Here is a 17,107-nt window from a genome sequence, read left to right as displayed (position 1 = left end):
GAGAATATGCTGCGGACATCGAGCCTTTTAGGGAAAAGTTACATTTGTTTTATTATTCGACTAAACCCCTTAAACGGCTAAATTTTAAATACGTTTTAAATTATAATGATAACTGTTGCTCCCAGTTGGCTTTAAACTAGTTAAAATGCTACTGTTGTGTTCCCATGCAGAGAGAAGCACTCTCCAGTGTACATACATCACTGTTGACTCCACACTAATTACATCACCCTCAACCAAAGTCTGCTTTGGCGTCGACTGCTTCCATCTCTGTTTAAGCGCTACACCAGTGTAGGGTCAGAATACAGCCAGCCCAGTCTTAACCATATTTATAGTGGATCAAATATCAGAGCTAAAAAAATCTCGTCAGATAAACAAACACATGTGGGAAGAGAGAGAGATACGCCGCAAAAGTTCAGTTGTCTTTAAAAATGATTTGAAAGTTTATAGTCCACATCGTCCTGTCTTCCGATATTTGCATCAAAACAGAACAGAAAACAGATAAATAAGCATCTTTTATGTTAACACTGAACACTAAATAACTTTAAAGTTGTAGTATTATTGCATGGCTTCCTTATTGGGATGCATTTTATTCTACTGAAGCTTGTTATTGTTACTTCCCTACATTGTAAATCCAGATGAATGATATTAAGTCATGCATAGAACTACCTCTAATCCAGTATTCAGCTTAATTTATCCAACACCTCACATCCCACCTCTAGCATGCGTTCTTCACGATGTAAGGTTATAAACTTTAAGTGCTTGTGCGAAGGCCAGGCTAAGAAATATTCATTGATAGCCTTAATTTGAGTGTTGTCAAGCAAAACATGCTGAGTGTCTGTCAACGTGTTGCTGTAAGATTATAACAGAAATGGCCAAACCCAAAGAGCTAATCTTCAGCTGATATAACCAAAAGCCTTTTTCATTGCCTTCCTTATTAGCTCATTTGTATATGTGGTTTTACTTCTGACACTGGTGGCTTTTTCTCATCACAAATGAAAAGCTCATGCTTGTTACTCATCTGTTAGATGTTTTCCCTCTTATAGCTTCCTTATATTGACAAAATGCAAAGCACTGGCTGTTTAGTGACTCAGTAGTTTATTGCAGGGGGGGGGAGGCTTCCTATTCAACTAGCTCCATGGTTGAAATATGATTTTCTGTCTATCTTTACAGGCCGCTGGGGTTGCCAAGAGCTGAAACCATATATATACACAACCCCAGCCAGGAAGTTCCTGTGACACTGCTGTCAATGTTTACATCCAGCAGACATTTTTACATACCTTCCTTTCACAGAAGAGTAAGTGTCCAGTGATGTTAAGGATTCAAATCCATTGTGAATTTTGTGGAAATAACTTATCGTGTGTCCCGTTCCCTTTCTCTCCCAGGTGATCCCACCCAGAGGGAAGGCATCTTTTAAACTAATTTTCCTCCCGTCTGAGGAGGGCAGTGTAGAAAACACATTATTTATAAACACATCGGCCCATGGGCTGCTATCATACCAGGTCAGTTTACACGAATACATGTTGCACTCTATCTTTTCTTGGGTTGGTGCATGAGGTCCCTCTTCTTCCTCAGCTTTTATCTTCAGATAGTAGACAGAACATGCTGGTTTGGGATCTAAAATAGCACCAGACCAGAGGTTATTTTCTTTCTTCTTCTACTTCCACAATGCTTGTTTACACTTTTAATCCCACATACACACGCTCAGAAACTCAGAAGTAAGTCAGAATGCTTGTTGTTTGAGGGTGGATATTTGTTTCAAGGATAGGATAACTTTTTATTGAACTGGCAGTGAGGAAGTTAGTAAGACAAATACCCTAGAATAAATAAAATAGTCTACCCTAAAAAAAAATGGTCTACCATAATTTACTTTTAATTTAAAGCTGAAATACAGTGCAATACAATTAGTGCCAAATAAATAAGTCTTATTTCACTGACTTACAAGGTCAAGCTTCGTAGCGTTTTGGGTCACTTGGACAAAAAGCTTGTTGTATGTTGCATTCAGATTAGTTTTTGTGAAAGCTTGAGGAAGCTGTGGATTTCACACGTTAGACCTGCACCAGTGTTCCTGAGGTGTAGCTTGTCAGCAGAAAGCAAAGACACATACATACACACACACACACACACTGTTACGTGAACTTCCGTGCACAGGTGCCACTCCCACTCATGTGTTTCAAGACTTTTACTTGATTTTCATTCCTCACCTGTGAAATGTGGAGTTTTTCATGCTTTAATGCTATTAAATGAAAAATGTCAGTTAAAAAAAAATGCATTTAGCTCACTACAATCCAGTAACAAGCATCAATAGAAGCACTTTATCTGTCTTATATGTATCAAGTGAATAAGTAAAGCTTAGATGGGCTTACTATCCTTTTAACTACTACTAAAATGCTACATCCTTCATAGTGTTAAAATATTCGCTGTCTTGCTTTTGGGTTGCACTTATTTATCACTCCACAACATTTTCTACAATATTAGCTGCTCAGACTCGGTGACAGTACCTCTTTGTCTGCTTGTTGACTGCCTGGTCTTAATATAATGCACGTGGTGGTTGAGAATCTTTTCACAAACTTTTTAACTGCTTCTTTTCCAGGTATTTGGTGTTGGAGCCCACCAGGGTTCATTAAAATCTGTCCAAAGAAGGGATAGTCTGCTAATATTCCCTCACATCCAGAGCATTAAGCTGACCCAAACTCAGGTACGTTATTATAAATGTCTTTGTACTTTGTTTGTGAAGGCCGCACATACTAGTGAGAGACAGCTCATCATTGGAAACAGCTGATTTCCTTTTTCCTGCTGGGTCTGATAAACAGGCTGGTGCATACATACACACAGGAGCTCTGTTATACACCCGGACGTGCACTTGCTGTAATTAAATTACTGAATGTGTGTGCACGTCAGCCTTAAGGATGCTGCTATTTTCTTGCTTAAAAATGTTAATGTTTCTTGCCAGTATATCACAGATAACCAATTGTTAGCGCTTTGTGCACATTTTCACAGCTGTGACGGACTGAAACCGTTTCTAAACTGCTGCATAGTTTTTGAAACAAACCAAGGGAGTGAAAGTGTGTGTTAGAAGCTTCTGAAAGGAGTCCTCGCCTCCACAACAGGAAGTGGGGTGGCAGTTGCAAAATGTCAGCTTGGCCGTGTGCAGAGAGAGAAATGAGCTCTCACAATCACTCAGACTGTGGCTAAATGCAGCTCGCGTGTAATTTCATTTCAGAAAGCTCCCGATATTTCCACATGAAGTTAACGAAACATTGTCTGTCTGTAACTTCCTCAGTTTCTTCTAGTCAAAGTTCCAATTCTCCAAATACACAATATACTGTTTTTGTATTTTCCATTTCTGCTTAATATTGCATGCTACGTTTAATTCCTACATTTATTCATTGTAATTCATTGTCAATAGATTTTAGATGGATTTTAACAACAAGGCATAAAAAAAAATGTTTTTTTGTTACCGTCCCATTTCAGTCAATATTGCAGGGACTGAGCTTGTTTCCAAGCTACACATCATGGTTTAAATCCTTAACAGCAGCATTTCTTATCTAGTTGTTCACAAGGTGAAAAACCGCCCTACTGAAGTGCTGAATTGCCCTGTAGCACCAGTAGACTTCAGTCACGTCAGGCTGCAGTGAAAAGCCAGTCGAAAAGAAAATATATGAACCCGTGATTGCTTTTGTTCCTGCAGGAAGATGCCTCTAACATCACTATACTGGGTCTAGTCCTGGAGTGCAGCTTACCGAAGAGTGTGCTGAACAATCCTCAGGTACTTCTTCTCATCTGTTCGTTCGTTTTCAGACCTTTCCATTGGCATTTTGTTCTGACCAGCTACCTTTTTACCCGTACAAAGGATGCACTGGCCTGTATTCAAGTCCCTGTATAAAGTTCCCAGGTTGTTTGAGGAGAGAGAAATTATCATCTTCTTTCTTATGATTCAAAATAGTGTTTAACACCCTGAAATTCATACATTTCTCTGTATCACACTTGTGGATATAAATGGTTAATGTGCAGGTAGTCAAAAGCAAGAATGCATGGGAGGAATAGAATAAATAAGCAGTTCAGTGCATACTTTTTATGTGCGATCATTCACCGTTTTTAGTATCCTCTTTGCAGAACGAAGCCGAGCCCATGCTTTCATCATGCCCACTCCTCTTGAGCAGAAGGCCAGCTAGTCTAAAACTTCCTCAGACAGCCGGCCTCGTCATCTGAGCGCCTTCTGTTTTCTCCAGAACCCCTGAGGAGGGTGCGATCTCTTGCCAGACTTTTAATTGCTTTCTCAAGAGACTCTGTAATTGACATGGGCCTTCCAGTGCTCATGTGGCACAATACACATAAAGTCGAGAGACGGCAGCGGACAACCTAACTATACTCTCATAATTATACAAAATGACATCATCTTCTCCTTCTGTTGCATGAGTGTCCCAGCTGTGACCTTAGGCTGATATCCAAGATCAGCACCTGCCCCTTCGCTCTTTCTCAAGTCTTAACCAGAACAACTGACAAATGGCCTTTGGTCAGTGTCGATTCTGCCCAGATTAAACTTGCCTAACAGGAAGTCAGCAGTAGCCTTGGTTTCAAGGGATTAGGTTTGCTATTGAAGGCCTTGAGCCCCCTGTGGCACCAAGCCAGGGCATCTGTCTACAAGTTGTTAAGTGGTGATTCACCCACTGAGGCAGAGTGAGATCTTCACTCTCCCTGTACAGATATGTCAGCTTTGAGGTTTTCGTTCAATGGTGGAGGTGAAAGAGAGAAGGTGGGGTAGTAGTAGTAGTATTCTTGCCCACTTCTTCCCATCCGTTAATGTGCAGTATGGCCCTGGGTTCTCTTGTACCACTTGTTAAAATGTAAAATCACATCTGTCTTTTTAGCATCCAGATTACCCTTTTTCATTTGTCTTCTACACTTTAATCTTTATTCCTATTATTTATTTGTTCCTTATTGTTCTCACGCTACTCCTCTTTTCCTTTTGCTCGGTGCATGACTGGTATGCCCTTCCTGTCGTTTCCCAGGGGTCCTGCCTCCAGAGTGAGGAGCGCCTCAGTCTGCAGATTAATCTGTCTGCCCGCGGTGACCAGCCCACTGACCTGGACAAGCTCAAGCCGTACGTCATTGAGCACATTTTGGTCCTGCTGGTCGCCCCTACCGCCGGACAGGCTGCATTAGGTGAGTGTCTACGAGTGTCTGGAGGCAGCTTCACTGTGTCACTGTAGTACGCATGCAGCTTGAGCCTGTCTGGCGTGTCATTCATAAATATTTATTCAGTTTGGAGAGAGAAACATGTAGACAAGTACTTCTGGTTTGTCAGCCTCCATCTGAATTGCCTCCTTAAATACTTTTTCTTTCTCTCAAGCTTGTGGTAGCGCTGTGAAAACTATGAAATGACATTTTGACGCAACATGTAGACTTACAGAAGTGCATTTCCTACGGATGTTTTCTTTTGACTCTGTGGAAAACATTTAAAAAATGAGATGATAACATTGCTATTTTGAAAATAAGAGTGGACATCAGACATCTCATTCCAATTCACTAAAGAATAACACGGGGGCTAGAGATCAAATTTAATTAGCCACAGTTGTCTACACAGCATTTTCATCTGTGTTCAGTGGCTGTGAATAGTTTGACACATTTTTGCCAAAGTGGTTTCTAAAAGCATATCGTCACGGTTTCAGCATGCAGTGTTAGACGATTTCTTTCACCAGAATGCTGAACTGTGACTTGTGTTACTCTCTGTTTTTTTTAACCAGACATCATAGCTTTCCTCAAGCTGTCATGTTCTCTGTGTAGCAGAAAATGTAGATGTTGGCATAAGCTGGATTGCAAATAAATCTGTTCGAACATCTTTTAACAGGGGATCCAAAAATAGGAGTTTATATGTTAAATTCTGGAGGGAAGAAGCTCTACGTAAAGGTATGAGTTTCTCTTTCTTTGTCTTTATCACGGAAGTAGACGTAGAATTATTCTGGCTCTGACGATGTGTTTTATGTGCCCCAGGACATGCAGGTGCTATCAAAAGTGGAGGCCAGCCTGGACTTTAATCAAGTTCTTCTGAGGCCAGAAGCAAAAAACTTCACTGAAGTAGCTAACATGGCATGCAGAGGTGAAGACTCATATAAGTTCAAAGAATTTCTTTTCAGCTCATATCATTTCTGAGTGAAATTGCATTTCAGTGTCTTGAATCTGATTAATCTCTTTTTTCTTTCTTATATCAGGTTCATTGCCAGGCCATGGACGGAAATGCATAAGTCATATCAGTTTAAAAATCATGGGAAACAGGACAACCTATAACTTTCCTGGACTACATATCACACACGGGTAACACTCAGGAATTTCGTGTTTTCACACTCGTAGCCAAACAGGTTTTGGAAAACTGCATTTTTAAATATGGACCAGCACTTAATAATGTCTGTGTTCTGATGAAAATTACAAAGGAACTACACAGCACTTGAAATATTGTAAATTACATCCATCAAGTTGTCCAATAATGTAATTTTCTTATTGCTTTATACAGATGGAGTGTTGGGGATTTGTTCAGCCTGTTTCAGGTGAAACAAAGCAACGCCAACCAGGTGGACCTGTGGCTCACGAACCCCTTCCCTCATTCCCTCACCATGTTGAACGCCAGCCTCTCAGAGAAGCTGCAGGGAGTAATGAAGGTATACTACATGATGTGATGATAATAAATGATCGTCAGAAAACCTTTTATTAGTTTATGTCTTATAGACTCTGACCTAAAACGCTTCATTCATTTGTCAAATGGTATTCCAAGTTGAGGACAAGATTTGACAGATTATCTCTGCTGCCCCCTGTCTGTCAGGTGATGAACTTCAGCAGTCCTCTGACAGTTCCTCAGGGCTGCTGGCCTATCCTGTCCCTCCAGCTGCTCTCGAGGGCCCTGCCCATCAACCACATGTCCACCCTGAGTCTGGATACCAGCCTGGGCACACCCCTGCACATTCCACTCTACTTCCAGTCTTCTTCCACTTCCAAGGTAAAATACCAGAGCAAACGGTTCGTTAGTATTGTGTTGGACTGGGTATCGGTGTAGAAAATCAAACGTGCTAATTGACAATGTGTCTGCCAGCAGGAGGAAGTGGTGTTTGAGGCTGAACAAGAGTGTGAACGTCCCTGCCCTCTTAGATTATCTGAAACAGGTGAAATTTGGCACCTCATAATCCAGAGGAAAAATTAAAATCAGATTTTTTTTTATTGTATATTAATTGCTGATTTTTTTTCTTGTAATGTTCTAATAGGCCGTTCAGAGTGGCAGCGATCTCTCCTCCCAGACTTTTTCCCGTCGTCCTGGGCCGTGGACAGTAAACTGGCAGCTGAGCTCTGCTCTCGATGGCAGAGTCACACTGACAAGTTACCTTGCAGGTCATTCTCAGACGCAGCACACACACATTTCAATTCCCTTTTTCTGCAATTCATTCCATCATTATTTCGCATAATCATAATATTAATCAAGTTTGGTATTCTCAGGTGGCCCAGACTCCCTGTGGAGGCATCATCTCCTCTGGACTTTGGTGCCACACCTGTCAATGAGAGCAAGGTGGGCTGTTTTTAATGATTTTACCTCCTGAAAACAATGTAATTTGTATAAAATGGTTATAATTCCAACACCATTCTTCTAATTGGGATGTGAAAGAAATAAATAGTCTCCCCCTTTAAGCCCGTATTCATTACATACTAGAAAGCAAACTGCCAGCGCCCACTGTGACATTTTATCTAACAGAAAAACATTGTTTTGATTCCATCCTAGGTGAAGATCCTCATGCTGAAGAATCCTTCATCTTCAGTGGTCTCTTTAGAGATACGAATCCTCTCCATGTACCCTGCCCCGCTAGAGGCTCTGGACCTCCTCACCAAATGGTAAACTGTCAAGAAATTGTTTATATCTTAGAGAATGAATCATCAATTACACTACACGTGCTTCTGGTAGATTTATAAATGTGATTTGTATGGTTTTTTTTTAATGACAGGTTTAATATCAGCCCTCTCTCTGTCAACATCAGTACAACAGAGTTCTCTCTACTGGTTTCTCTCCCCAAGGTAAATCTAAAAACACCTGAAAAAAACCCTGAAAACAAAATTGTGTCACTCTTTATGTATATATTACATTTTGCCTTAACTTAAAAGCCGTTTCTCCTCTTCCTGTGTGTTTCTGTGCAGCAGGGTGAGAGTATGAGGCATATAAGAGGAGAGGGTGTCGTCCGTCTGTTGCTGCAGCCCTGGGAGTCCAGAGAGGTTGCTGTGGTCTTCACTCCCTCCGAACACAAACCCACCACTACCGTTCTTATTATCAGGTATTGATTCTTGCTAGTGTTGCGTGCTTTTTCATATCTTCGTGTGTATTCACTGTCACGTTGGTTCATATCTCTCTTCTTTAAGGTGTGTGCCAAGGCCTTAGTTTTTGCTCTTTATTGTTTTTCAGGAACAACCTGACAGTGTTTGACATGGTGACTGTACAGGGCCACGGGGCCAAAGAGCTGCTAAGAGTTGGAGGCAAACTGCCTGGCCCCGGAGCCTCTCTACGCTTCAACGTTCCTCAGTCAACTCTAATGGAGTGTCGTGATGGTACGCTTGACGTATAAACTTGATATAAATATGTGACTGTTAGGTGATATTCCCCTTATTGAAGACAGAAATGAGTAATATGACTGTTTGTTATTCACAGGTCTGCGCACCAATAAGCCGCTATTCGCCATCAGAAAGAGTTTTAAGGTGGAGAATGCAGGAGAGCTTCCTCTGACGGTCATGTCGATGAATATAAATGGTTATAAGTGTCAGGGATTTGGCTTCGAGGTGCTGCAGTGTCATTCCTTCAGCCTCGACCATAACACGTCCTCTGAGATCACCATCGCGTAAGTGTTTTCTCAAGTGTCCCTTTAATCCCCTTAATGTTGTCTATGTCACTGACTTTCCAATATCTGGGTTACTCATCTGCAAACAGTACCCATATCTTTCCCTCTTTTACATCTTTCCGCCTTTCATTTTGTTCATTTGCATTTCCCTCTCTCTGACGTTGACCGTCTGTGTTCTCAGGTTCACTCCAGACTTCACTTCATCCTGGGTGATTCGGGACCTCACCCTGGTGACATCACGTGGAACCTCTTTCCCCTTTACCCTCAACGTGACATTGCCCCACCACATGTTGCCTCTCTGTGCCCAGGTGGTCCCTGGCCCCAGCTGGGAGGAAAGTTTCTGGGTGATCACCCTCATCTTTACATGGTTAGTAACTTAAATTTTCTGGCGGCTAGAAGAAGTAGAGGGTTCGGTAAATATTTGTTGAGTGTGGATATCCTATGACGCTTTATCTCTGTTGCAGCTTCTCCTTATTTGGTGTATGTCTGATGGCCTTCCATCAAGCGCAGTACATCCTCAGTGATTTCTCAGCACCTGGCATCAGGAGCAACCACAACTCTGTCATGTCACGGGACAACGGCCCAGTCAATAATATCACACCCAATGGAGTAAAGTATGTCCACTGTTTTCTCTTGCATTTTATTCACAATTCATAGACATAGCACGTGGATTCAAATAACATTTCTGGGTCTGTTGTTGCAGTAAAACCAAAGGCAGTTGTAAGACCTATGTGGACACCTGTCACACATCAGATAAAGGTAAGGGGCGTGGGTCTCCAGCTTTGGCCAATATCCCCGCCTCTCGTCCTCAAACCTCAAAGAAAGGCTCCTCCACCACCCCATCCCAACAACAGAAGAAACCCAAAGTTTCACTCTATTACATCAAGTATAAGCCCAGCTCATCCACAGCTGCGGCTGTGCCAATGGATGAAGAGCCTGGAGACCTGACACCAGACCCGATGCCAGACCCTGATGTCTGCAACAACAACCAACCAGCTTTCATCAGTGAGCTGGATAAAAAGGCACCCATGGACTATCAAGAAGACGTCCAGAGCACTATTGAAGATGGAGTGCCAGCAGCAGTTATGTTTCCCATGGAAATACCTGCTGCTTTCCCAGAGGATGTCACGTTGGTTCCAGGACCTAGACCGGGTCTACTAGTGTGTAGTCCTGTAGAGAAGAGCTGCACAGAGCACTATGCAGAGAAGATGGACTCTGAGAAAAGGGACAGCTCTGAACTGGAGGTAAGGATTAATGTGTTCAATTAATCCTAGTATTCAAATACTTTGCAGATTGATTCAGACGTGGAAACATTGCCAGAGTTATTACAGCTTTGCTTGATTTAAGTTTTTATATTATAATATTGGGTATTTATACAAGATGTAAGAAATTTTAGAATTACAATGCAAACATGTTGAAGGCAACTGACTCTGGTAATGTGAATATCCTCTAAATATACAGTACAATCTTTACCAAAAGAACAAAAAGTATGTTTAGTTTTTTTTGTCCTAAACACTTCCAAACTTTGAAATCAATCTTAACTGACTTTATTTGGGTTTAAAAAAAAATCTCTAACTGTGTATTAACCTTGATCATCATCTATGTTTTTTTCCTCTCCAGCTGAAAGAAGAAGCCAAAAAACAGAAAAAGAAAGCACCGAGCGCAGAGACTGGCATTTCAGCAGGGAACAATAAGGGACGGAGGAGTCGCAGGAAGACAGAGAATGTCGCCAGGTACTATTTGTACACATACACTTATTTTTAAAATGACTGCTCAGATATGACAGCGTTTCAAGTCACCACATAATAAAATAACTTGTGTTAAGAGTCTTTCTGTCTGATTGCTACTATAGTGCTCCTGAGCACAATGTGCTAGTGATGACGGAGAAAGAAAGTGATTGGAAAACCGGGGACCCCAACATGAGTGGAGCCCTCGGCAGGAACCACTGCTTCAGTGGCTCCAAATCAGAGGTGCCAAAACCTGGACAGAGTGCCGACAGCCCCCTTAAACAGAATGGTGGGTCTCCTCCTTACGCAGTTAACTACAGCGTCTGTAACTCAACCATAACTTGTTAATATGCCCTCTCTTTGTACTGCTGCAGTTCTTTGTTTTAACAGTAATAAAACGTGGTACGTCGGTAAGAACGCTTGATTTCTGTGTCTGTTCTGGTAGGTGTGTGTCCTGCTCGCCCTCGGAGAAAGTGTGCCACAGAGCGGCGTGTAGGCGGAGTGTGTGAGTCAGGCTCAGACTCTGGCAGCTCGTCGGGTAGTGTGAGGGCCAGCAGAGGGAGCTGGGGCAGCTGGAGCAGCACCAGCAGCATGGAAGGAGACAAGGACCTCAATGCCCGAACGCACCCCTGCACTACCTCATCTAGAAAAAGTATGGAGTGCTTGGAAAACTTAATTCTGATTTTAGTACTGCAGTACGTCTTTCTTTAGGTTAATAACAAGTTTCTATGAATCAAGTTTCAGAGTTTTCCTACACTCAAGTGTAGTTAGTAACTGTGGAAAACAGCTGCCACATTCTGACATAAGCCTTGTTGGTTTTTCCAGGGGACTCCATGCAGTACACTGTCTACCCAGCAGAGAGAGACTGCTACCAGACCATGAATACACACTGCAAGTCTCTGAGGTACTTTTGCACACAAACACCCTCTGCTAAATACAAGAACTGCTGATTTTCACAATGATATGTGCATGACGCAATTTATCAAAGATGCAAAACACATGAACAGAAATTGTATCTGGGGATGAACGTCAATGTGCAAATTAACGTATTTACATAATCAGATACATGGAAGTGGAGTTGCAGACCTTTAGTGAACTCTTTTTACGTTAAATAATATGTTATTTAAATTATGTACATATGTGTAACTGTTTTTATTATTCATGTTCCTAGAAAACACAGTTGTTTTTTTAACTATTGCCTTTCCTCTGTTTAGCATGAACAGCTTGTATCGTAAAGACACGTGCCAAAGCCCAGAAACTCCTGCATCCAGCTTCACTCCGAGTTTTGCTGCTGTTGCTGCAGGAACGGAAAGGAACATGGGTAAAAACATTTATAAATACACACTTGATTTGAAAGCAAAAGTAAACTTTAAAAAGGGAGTGGTGGTGGTTTTAATGTCGTTGTCATGTTACCACACAGACCTGACAAGTCAGTATCTGCCCGAGGAGACGTGGTCAGCTCCATCCATCCCACTCACCAATGAGTTCAGATACAACGCCACCGAAGCTCTTCCCTACGTACCTCAACCAGCAAATCCAGGCCCATACAATGGGTAAGTGTTAAAAAAGGTCTTTGTAATTCTAAAGAGATCATAAACCTTGCACCGAACAAAGCGATGAAGACAGCACAGAACATAAATCAGCCTGTTGTCTATAAAGCAGTCATCATGAACAGCATCTCTAACCGCTGATTAGTAAGCACATGACACGTCTCCTGATACAGTTATCTAGTTGTAATAATATTTTTTCTGGTGCTGCAGCAGTGTGTGTTTGTGTTCCGGTTGATTAGCGTTACAGTTTTATCTGTTGCTTTTAAAACTACGCAAATGTTTCCTTGTCTCCTGCAGGTTTACTTGGAATAGTGCCAACAGCCATTGCAACAGTCCCTACGCCTACTGTGAGGAAAGCAACTACATAGGTACAGGCTTAACCCTCATGATAAGCTCCACTTGTACATTCATTTTGCGTGCTGTGTAAGGTCCAAATTTCATTCAAATGAAGAAATTAAATACTGCGAAGCTTCAGTAGACTTCATCCATTAGGTTTCTGTGGGTTCCAGCCAGTTCTCATCATTCGTTTGTTGCTCTCGCTTCGAAGGTAACGGCACGTTCCCGAGTGCTTTTCCCGGTCCAGAGGGCCAGAACACGCACGGCAATCAGGTCAGCTGGAGTGAGGAGCAGCCTCAGGAATCGCCCTCAACCTGGGACACAGCAGCCTGTGTGGGCAGCAAGGTGACGCTTCGTAATACTAAACTCAGACGGTTTGAACAACACCGAGTGTGATCTGACTGTGATGCTTCTGCAGTCAGATGAATAGAGTAAATTCAGAGCAGATAATCATTATTTTGGTCAGTTAGTCAATCTTCGTTTGTTAAAGGTGTCTATAATGAAACCACACACTGATACCAAATATGTATGACCTAGCAACTTATATATACTGGCTCTTAACAACTTTTATAAACACTCGACACATGTAAATAGGGCCGGCTGGGTATCGCTACAGATCTCCTGAATCCATTTCACAAGGTCCAGATTCAATTAAATGTCAGTGCGTTTGAGGATATTTCAGTTTTAAAACAATTTTACCTTTTCTTTAAACTAATGCTGTCATCGGTTTCAGGGATTTGTGGTATTTCTCCAATATTTTATTTCCTCGTGCGTATGACTTTGCTCTCATACTTAATGAATCCACTCAGCTTTCAGACCTGACGTTGCTCTGAGAGTTGTAACTTCTGTCATGTGATCTCCCTCACCTGGGGACTAATCTTGTTGCACGGTCTGGCAAGATTTGTGGTTCAAGACCGGTGAGAGCTTTGTAATGAGAGGAAACGGCACGTATTTAAAAATGATATCGGATCGTTCAAATCAAGATTCACTTTTATTAATCCCAGCCCGAGAGAGCAGTGTAGTTTTTTTTTTTTTTCACAGGAACTGCACAGTTTCCCTTTTGTAATCAAAAAAGTGATAAACATAAGCTAACTATAAAATAATAACACTAAACCTTCCCACATCAGGGCCGTTGAAAGACTTCTGTAAATACTAGCTGCTCCAAACAATAACGTCGTGAACACACGGCAGCGGTGGGCAGATTGCTGCATTACAATACTCTTTAATCTGATACATGCCAACTTCAACACTCAAATAACCGTAAGGTGCGTGTTAACACATAGATTTGGTGTCAAAAGAGTAGCTTCACTGACTCCTTTGTTCTGACCTCAGTACATTTTTAGAGGAAGTTGTTGGTTCGTACAGATATAAGGAAGAAAAACATCCTGTTTTAAAAGTAGGTTAAATCTTTCAGGTAGTGCAGGTGTGTGGTCAGGCATTGAGCTCCCGTCTTAATTTGTTTAGTGGCTTCTGCTTTTTGCATTTACCGCTCCAGCGCTCTTCATCACATGCCAGTGGTGTAATTTAATTATATAAATGGTACCGGTCACTGCACGTGTCTAGTTTCCCGACAACAGCAGGATTTGTTTTACATATTTTGGAAAAATAAACAATTTTGGTGTATTTTTGCCTTTCATGTGTGTGGCAGTGTGGAAACAAGGATAGGGAAAGAGAGAGAGAAAGTGTCCTGATGTACAACAATAAAGCTGAAGTACTTGCGTCTCAACTGCAAGTCACTACAGTATTCAAAGAGAGGAATGTTTTCCTGAGGATGAGAGGAAGTTTGCTGTCATTATTAGAGCGGAAAGGTCATTTTATTGTAACTGAGGAGGAGAGACATGATTATAAAGCTGGGAAACGACGAGCAGGTCGTCACTGCAGGGAACAGATGGTAGCGGAGAGCACAGTGACAGGTACAGTTAGATAACGTGTACATCTTCTTTAGACGTCTTTGTGCAGCAGTTCCTGAGCTGATGTTTTTCTCCCCCTTTCATCCTCCACAGCCATACTTCTCGGGTACCCGCAGCCTGTCCCCCATGTCCAGCCTGTTTGGCTCCATCTGGACACCACAGAGCAACTTCCAACATGAGCGATCAGCCCCAATGTCGCCCGTGTCCCCCATCGCACCCATCACCCCCATCACCCCTCCTCGCTCCCCCTACAGCCGGGAGCCGGGGGGGACCTGCGGCCCGATCCAGTACTCCAGCTTCAACCCCTTCGGCCCCCACATGAACCTGGACATATGGAACTCTTCGTCCAACCGCAGCTCCAACTCCCAGCTCTCCAACGACTCGGGCTACTGTGGAGATGTTTAAGATACAGAAATAAAAACAAAAAAAAGGAAAACGGCAGACCTTAACAATAATTGCAAACATATAAAACATTGATATGTAAAAGAAAGGAAATAAAAATGAATGTTCTTTTATCATTAATGGGGAAAATGTGAATTTTTCTTTTATGTTCCCATTTTCAGATGTTAAATGTTGTGAAAGGTTCAGCATTTGTTGTATATTTTTCTAGATGTTTTGCAGTTTTGATCATAGAAAATTAAAAAAAAAAAAGGTTTTGTACTTGAATGACATCAGTCTTCTTTTTAATTACATACTTCAGGTTTTCAGTTGTTAATATCTTTTTTTAATTATTATTATGTTTTATGCACTTGTCAGCCTTTCTGGGCTTCACTCTGAAGTTTGATGATTGGAGTCGCTCGTCAGAGTCCAACCACCAAACACAGCTCCCAACCTACACACACACACACTTTGTCAGGATTAAAACAAACCACATGAAATAACAGAGAAGCACCGTATGATAATAACACAGGATGGTTAGATAATGGTAAAATGTTATGCTGCAGAAATATGTGAGATATTTTAGTTTAGCCACTCCTATATATAATCTCTTACTGGACACTGAACACACATAAATCATGTTCATTTAACGAAGGCTACTACAGAGTTAAGATCATGCTTTTCAACAGGACATGAGACGGACACAAATATTAAAAGGAATCAGTCCTCTGGAGACTAATCTGCAAAACACAATCTTGTGTTAAACAATATTGCGCTTAATAATTGTTCAACTATTAACAGACATGAAAAGATAATTTCCCATAATCCATTTAAAGAGCTGAGGAATTAGGCTCGCCCTTCTCTTAAAATGTTTTTTTTTTATAACCATGCCATCAATTAACAACGTTCTTTATGTCCAAAAGATTTGCTGGCAAATATGTTTTATATTTAAAACATTTCAAAGTCGCACCCAGAGTCACAGCGCACAGGACATCACTGTTCCTATAGTCTAGTCATAGTAGTGTGCGTACCATTGTTTCTGATCCCACCAGCTCTCTGCAGGGAACTGTGAAACAATCCACCAACTGTCCGGGTTTTTGTGACTCTCATCAGAATGTGCTGCAAGGACGATGTTGCTCTATTACTGTCCTCTCCACTTCCTCATAAGACAGAATAAATGATGTGAGAGACGGGAAATTATTTAACTACAAACTAGTGGTGCAAAGCAGGACAACGTCCTGTGTTACTCCACTGGCAAGAAGTTTCAGCTCTCAGCAAGACGGCCACACTGATCAAGGTATTTCTCTCATTTCTCTCATTGTCACACTTTATAGATAGAGGACTGAGCAGGACTGCTATGCATTTTCATTTTTTATTATTGTTATTAGCAGATTATAGTTGTGAAGTTTCAAAAAGCAATCAGTCTAACATCTGTGATGCACTGAGTAACTAATAATTAAAACAGTAAATGCTGTGGTGGAATGCAATGACTTATATTTACCTGATTGTTTTATTTAACAAATTTGAAGCAGTGAAAGTAAAACATAAAAGTGTCAAAATTAAGATATTTTCAATTTTTGAAATTTACATATTTATTTATTTATTTGGATTGAATTAAATGTAGGTTATGATCATGTATGTAACCTTTTTGAAACTCTTATCAATTTATGAACTGGTTTTATTACGGCCCCAAACACAGTTCTCCGTTTTGACTGGCTGCCTTGCGTATATTATTTTCTTGTAACCGGATATTATAAGAAGACACTATTTAAAAAGTGCAGCTTGTGGTTTTTCTGTGCAGCCGGTTAAGGAAAATCATTTAATGGTCAGTGTCTGGCCACGCAACTTTAAGACATGTAATTATATCTGTGACACACTCCTAGTTTTTTTTTTTTTTTTCCGTGGACAACATTTTGACTCATTACTGTGGGAAAACAACGTAGAAGTGTAAATACTAAAACTGCATTTTCGTTTAGTATCCTGGAACAGTATAATACGCACTATACTAATAGGATAAAGTTGGTAACTTCTGAGCTTTAGCAAGTTAATGCATGCCCACAAAATGTTTTAAAAAGGCAACTGGACTTGAATTAAACTTTTTAAAACCTTTTTTGGATATACCATGACCTGGATGACTGAGAAGCTTCACAGACAAGTTAATGCATGCTGTGTAAATGGACAGTATTTTAGTAAAAATAGAACTTAAACAATTCTACATTACCCAAAGAAATTATAACCTTTCCCTTTGATCACAGTGATGGCTTCACAGACTGATGCTCCGGCTCATCTACCACAGCCAGTAACTGTATTTTTAGCCTGATGTAACAGAGTGGGGGACAGATTTA

General features: G+C 41.2%; 1 protein-coding gene across 8 annotated transcripts in view; it reads left to right on the top strand.

The window, feature by feature from the left end:
- tmem131l (transmembrane 131 like) overlaps positions 1-15,050 on the top strand; it is a 29,549-nt gene extending 14,499 nt beyond the window's left edge. For 2 of the 8 annotated variants that reach the window (XM_084566489.1, XM_084566488.1), the window contains exons 5-34: positions 1,171-1,294; positions 1,383-1,499; positions 2,591-2,695; positions 3,689-3,766; positions 5,010-5,163; positions 5,849-5,907; positions 5,992-6,097; positions 6,210-6,312; positions 6,509-6,653; positions 6,815-6,988; positions 7,085-7,151; positions 7,251-7,374; positions 7,480-7,549; positions 7,760-7,869; positions 7,980-8,049; positions 8,173-8,303; positions 8,432-8,574; positions 8,675-8,861; positions 9,043-9,228; positions 9,326-9,475; positions 9,565-10,105; positions 10,482-10,594; positions 10,714-10,877; positions 11,034-11,240; positions 11,414-11,492; positions 11,803-11,909; positions 12,009-12,141; positions 12,436-12,506; positions 12,686-12,819; positions 14,478-15,050. In XM_084566489.1, coding sequence (XP_084422615.1) covers positions 1,171-1,294; positions 1,383-1,499; positions 2,591-2,695; positions 3,689-3,766; positions 5,010-5,163; positions 5,849-5,907; positions 5,992-6,097; positions 6,210-6,312; positions 6,509-6,653; positions 6,815-6,988; positions 7,085-7,151; positions 7,251-7,374; positions 7,480-7,549; positions 7,760-7,869; positions 7,980-8,049; positions 8,173-8,303; positions 8,432-8,574; positions 8,675-8,861; positions 9,043-9,228; positions 9,326-9,475; positions 9,565-10,105; positions 10,482-10,594; positions 10,714-10,877; positions 11,034-11,240; positions 11,414-11,492; positions 11,803-11,909; positions 12,009-12,141; positions 12,436-12,506; positions 12,686-12,819; positions 14,478-14,789 — 4,264 coding nt within the window. In that variant the 3' untranslated portion in view covers positions 14,790-15,050. Of the gene's footprint in view, positions 1-1,170; positions 1,295-1,382; positions 1,500-2,590; positions 2,696-3,688; positions 3,767-5,009; positions 5,164-5,848; positions 5,908-5,991; positions 6,098-6,209; positions 6,313-6,508; positions 6,654-6,814; positions 6,989-7,081; positions 7,152-7,250; positions 7,375-7,479; positions 7,550-7,759; positions 7,870-7,979; positions 8,050-8,169; positions 8,304-8,431; positions 8,575-8,674; positions 8,862-9,042; positions 9,229-9,325; positions 9,476-9,564; positions 10,106-10,481; positions 10,595-10,713; positions 10,878-11,033; positions 11,241-11,413; positions 11,493-11,802; positions 11,910-12,008; positions 12,142-12,435; positions 12,507-12,685; positions 12,820-14,477 lie in introns of all 8 variants that reach the window. The other 6 variants (XM_084566487.1, XM_084566485.1, XM_084566486.1 and 3 more) reach the window with 3 other exon arrangements.
- Positions 15,051-17,107: the final 2,057 nt, after the last annotated feature.

The sequence above is a fragment of the Chelon labrosus genome (assembly GCF_963514085.1).
Source record: "Chelon labrosus genome assembly, chromosome: 2".
NCBI classification, from domain to species: Eukaryota; Metazoa; Chordata; class Actinopteri; order Mugiliformes; family Mugilidae; genus Chelon; species Chelon labrosus.
Note: the sequence above shows the minus strand (reverse complement) of the source record. Positions and strands in the feature narration are given on the sequence as shown.